Raw genomic sequence first — 4,222 nt, forward strand, 5'->3', positions numbered from 1 at the left:
AGGTCTTACGCCTACGACTAAACTGCCTTTAACTGAAAAGCCCAGCCGAAGCTCAGCGATTACGTTCTGTCCCCTCTTCTGTTACGAGGTTCAGGCATCCGTATGCGCTTTCTTGTGCTTATTGAGCATTAATAGAAGTTTTGGTGTCAGATAACTCTGAGATGAAATAGAAGATTGCTGGGTATTAGAACTACTGATGAAGACGACGGGTGAAATGCATCACCCTGATGACAGAGCTTTGTGCTGTAGGCTTCTAAGTGGCCTGTTTCACCACTGGCCAGTCTTCATTGAGCATTATGTTTCTCCTAATTAATTTTTCAGGTGATGCTGCCTTCTGCACTGTCACTTGCAGCCGTTCTTTTAGTCTCCTTTGTTAACGGTTGAGGCTTTCCTCAGCCACGCTGGGATTTCTGCATTTGAGGGAGATAATGGTGTATATGCTTCTGATGAGGAAAATCCCAGCTATGACCGTAAAGTAGCTGCCATAAATGAGAAACTGGGAAATGGGGGTGGGGAGGAAAGAGGAGAAAGAGTCAAAAACTGCTTTTGCTGTTAAGTAGTAACTTAAGGGGTGTCCCTCCACTCCTCCCTTCCTTTTCATGTCACCCATGCCTCAAAATGGTCCCATCCTGAAAGGATGCAAGAGGTGTGACTGCTCAAACTCGTGCTGTAGGAAGTCTGCAGTTGTAAAAGGAGGGGGAGAGAATACTCATATTGGGGTGGGGAGGGAAAGCACATAATAAGGGAGGAGGAGAGCTGTCCTGCACTTTGTCTTTTCTCTGAAAAGATGAAAGCTGGAGACTTGGACCTCATTCGGTATCTTGAGATTTAGTTAATTTTCAGAATTACAGTACTTAAAAAGATGCATCCAGTGAAACTATGTAACTTAAAATTACCCTAGTAATAGACCCATACGTTGCCTTTCACCTTGCTTCCTGCTTCTGTGTAGGGTGTTTTGACTATAAACTTGAGAATAGCAAGCCTTTAAATAAACCCACCCAAGCTGAGTAATAGGTGGTGCTCTTTCATTTCTGCTCTATGAAAATTTTCTTCAAATTACTGCAGAAATGCAAAATTGGCAGGACTAGAGGGCAAGTAGGTTGTAGTAGCTACTGCCAGTTCACTTTATGAACCTGTTTTCCAAGTAACTGTCTTAAGCTAGCCCATTACCGACTGTCTTCCCAGAGGCTGATCTTGGAGGAGAACCTTCTTTTGGAGGAGAGTGGGGGAACTGAGAGCAGTGTGAGTGATGTAGCTTACCTGCGTGCTGATATCCAGTCCCAGCCCCTTTGCATCTACTACAACGACAGTTAAAATTGTCTGAATCACCAGTGCAACGAAGTTGTTGAAGCCAAACATCAAAGCATAACGCTCCATGCTCAGATTGACAGCAATCTGAAACCTGAAAGTACAGGTTAACTGTAGGGCAGAGAGCGTGGGTGCTGGCAACGGACTGGGGGGCAGTTTGGGAACAATTTAATGTGTGCAGAGGTTAAAGCCTCTTCAGTCTCGGCTGTTACGGTTTAACAGCTTCATTTCGGCAGAAAACCCTTGCTTTTCTGGCTTTGGCACTTTTGTGCATCCTACTTTTACTTGTTTGAGTGGATATTTTTGCTAAATGGTGTATGTTTGTTTGATCCTTTAGAGAATGCTCGCACGGCTAAGTGCAGGTAAGGGTAGTGTCTGACTTGGAGTAACCTGGTCATAATTTGAAGCATAGTTTTATGTAAGCTAGGAATAACGTGCTGCTGTCATCACCTACTTAAAAATCTTATTTCTAGGGAAACTTTCAGTAAAATTTTGGTTTCAAAATGTGGCACCTGCCGATTTAAATCAATTGGGTTAGGACAGTGGTGTATTATACTTACGTTGCTATCGTTATTAGGAGCATGTAGCATGCTTTAAACGCAAGGTAGCCAGCGTAACATGCCCAGATGTTGTCAGTAAAGTGCATGAGGAACAGAGAACCGGCATCCATTGCAGAGAAAATTCCCAAAGCCAGTTCTCCAGCCAGATCCCAGTTTACTTTGACATATCCAACTGCCATGGATGTTACTGAACCTAGAAATTTAAAAGTAGTAGTTGAAACTCTGACACATTATCATCCCTCCAGAGCCATTGCATCACTGTGTACGTGGATCGTGCCAGGAGCTCGTGAGAGTGTTATGGCCACAATGTGCTCTGACCATGGTGTGGCTTAGATTTTCTGTTAGTGGTGTGGGAGTCTTCTCCTTGTTTGGATGTTTTTTTCCTTGCTTACAGAGCCTTTTACAGCCTGAAGTATTCTGAGAAAGTGCCTCCCGTCTAAGGCTGTGTACAGTCTTGTTGCTCCAGTTTTTGACCGCTGAGCAAAGAGAAGAACAGTCTTGCCGTGCGTTTGCTGCCGAAGTGTAGCGGTGTGTAGTTCCTTCACGTAAAGATCTACCAATGGAAACCTGTTGCACTCCTTCAGGCCTTGTTCTCTTATGAAAGCATCTTTTTCAGTTGCTGGTGGAATATCTTACTGCGTTTGCCAATGCCCTGTTGACCATCACATACAGTAAAAGTCTCTATTTGAGTGAAATATGGTATAACAGACTCCAGCATCTGTTTTTTTTAAATCTGGAATAATAAGGTTAGGGTTTTTTTTTTTTCTCCCTGTCTCAGTTCTGGGAAGTACCATCTGCTGCTGTAAGGAGGTTGCCCAGCTGTGGAGTTTACATGCTGCGTTAGCACAGAGGCTCCTGTAGGTTTAGGAAGGCTCTTTGAAACGCCGTATGCTGAGATTACAGACTGAATGCAAGGAGAAGCCTGGTCGGGGCAGGTTACTCAGCAGTGAGCTGGCAGAGTCTGGAGAGCAGCAGGTGCCTGCTGCCTTCTTTCAGGCAGGCTCCCATGCTAGTGCAAAACTGGGCTTCCGTTGCTGGCTGTGTGTGCTCTTCAGTGGGATTCAGGATGGCCTACTCCTTCGCTCCGCTGCTGCTCGACCCGGAGGTTCCTAGTACTGGGAGTGCTTTCTGTACTCTGAAGTAGTATCAACTTCCAGAGGGTGTCAAGGCAAGAAAGCCCTTGGAATACTGCTCCAACCAGTAGCCTGAGAAGTTTTGGGGTAGCTTCAGTAGAATGCATTTTCACACTGACTGCAGGGAGGAAGAGTAAACTCGGAGTTCCCTTTTGCAATGTTGAGATGTGGATCCCAGGATGCAGGAGGAGATGTAGCTCTGTGAGTGTGAGCTTAAACATGATGCTCCATGGGTGCTGCCCAGCTGTGTAAATGGAGAAGTTGCCCTTCACCCATCCGCCTCTCTTCTGTGGCCAAAGAGGACTGTCACTTGGATGGTTCAAGTGACTGTAGTGAGAATCAGGATTGCTGAGGCTGGAAGAGACCTCTGGAGATGGCCTGGCCCTGCAAAAAGCAACTAGAGCGAGCAAGCTGCTCGGGATGGCGTCCAGGCTTTGAGCATCTCTGGGGCTGGAGAGCCTGCACCTCTGGCCAACCTGTTACAGCCTTAAATCAGCCTTACAATAAAAATGTGTGCTTAAGTGGAACTTCAACTCTGTGCGTCTTGCTCTGTCACTGGGCACCACTGTGAAGAGTCTGGCTCTGTTCTCTTTACTCCTCCCCTTCACGTACTTGGGCACACTAAGACGACCCCCTGTTCTCTGAAGGCAGAGCAGTGGGCACAGCCTTTCCTGGTATGTCACAGCCAGAGGCACGCCCGTCCAGCAGGATACAGATGATGTCGGCGAGTATTTGCTAGGGAGCGCTCCTGAAATGCTCTTTAATCCACTCTGACCAGGCCATCTAGAGAAGTGTGTCTGTCAATAGGGTCCTTCAACTTCTCAACCGCCTCGCTTAAGGTGTGGTTGAGGGAGGAGTAGGCAAGTGGTCAGCGTGGGGGGTTTATTACAGTGCTTACTCGGGGTTAAACAGAGCTGTGAACTTACACTCCTAAAACAACTGGGTGGAAAGAGGCTCCCCTAAGAAGGAAAAGCCTATCACAGATTTTTAATTATTTTTTTTTTTAAGACCCCACTGGCAAAGTTGTACAGTAAAACATGCTTTGTGCACTCCTTGTTTGGGTGTTTACATGTTGGAGGTGGCTGCTGCTAACCCCGTGCTCAGAAACTCAACAGAAAGGTACCAAACCCATTGCTGAGGGAAGCCATCGGGACAGGATGGCTTACAAGTAGTTGTGCACGGCCTTTTACTTACCTAGAAAAGTGGCGATTGCTTCAACAG

General features: G+C 46.4%; 1 protein-coding gene across 1 annotated transcript; it reads right to left on the minus strand.

Annotated features, from left to right (window-relative positions):
* Positions 1-373: 373 nt before the first annotated feature.
* On the minus strand, positions 374-4,214 carry LOC104504912 (thiamine transporter 2-like; the record flags this gene model as incomplete). The annotated part of the gene is made up of 4 exons (XM_010147230.1): positions 374-496; positions 1,261-1,402; positions 1,869-2,061; positions 4,196-4,214. Coding segments are annotated over 4 exons (477 nt in total), but the record flags the coding sequence as incomplete, so codon positions are not given.
* Between the last annotated feature and the right edge of the window lie 8 nt (positions 4,215-4,222).

Source organism: Eurypyga helias, unplaced genomic scaffold (assembly GCF_000690775.1).
Source record: "Eurypyga helias isolate BGI_N326 unplaced genomic scaffold, ASM69077v1 Scaffold18652, whole genome shotgun sequence".
NCBI classification, from domain to species: Eukaryota; Metazoa; Chordata; class Aves; order Eurypygiformes; family Eurypygidae; genus Eurypyga; species Eurypyga helias.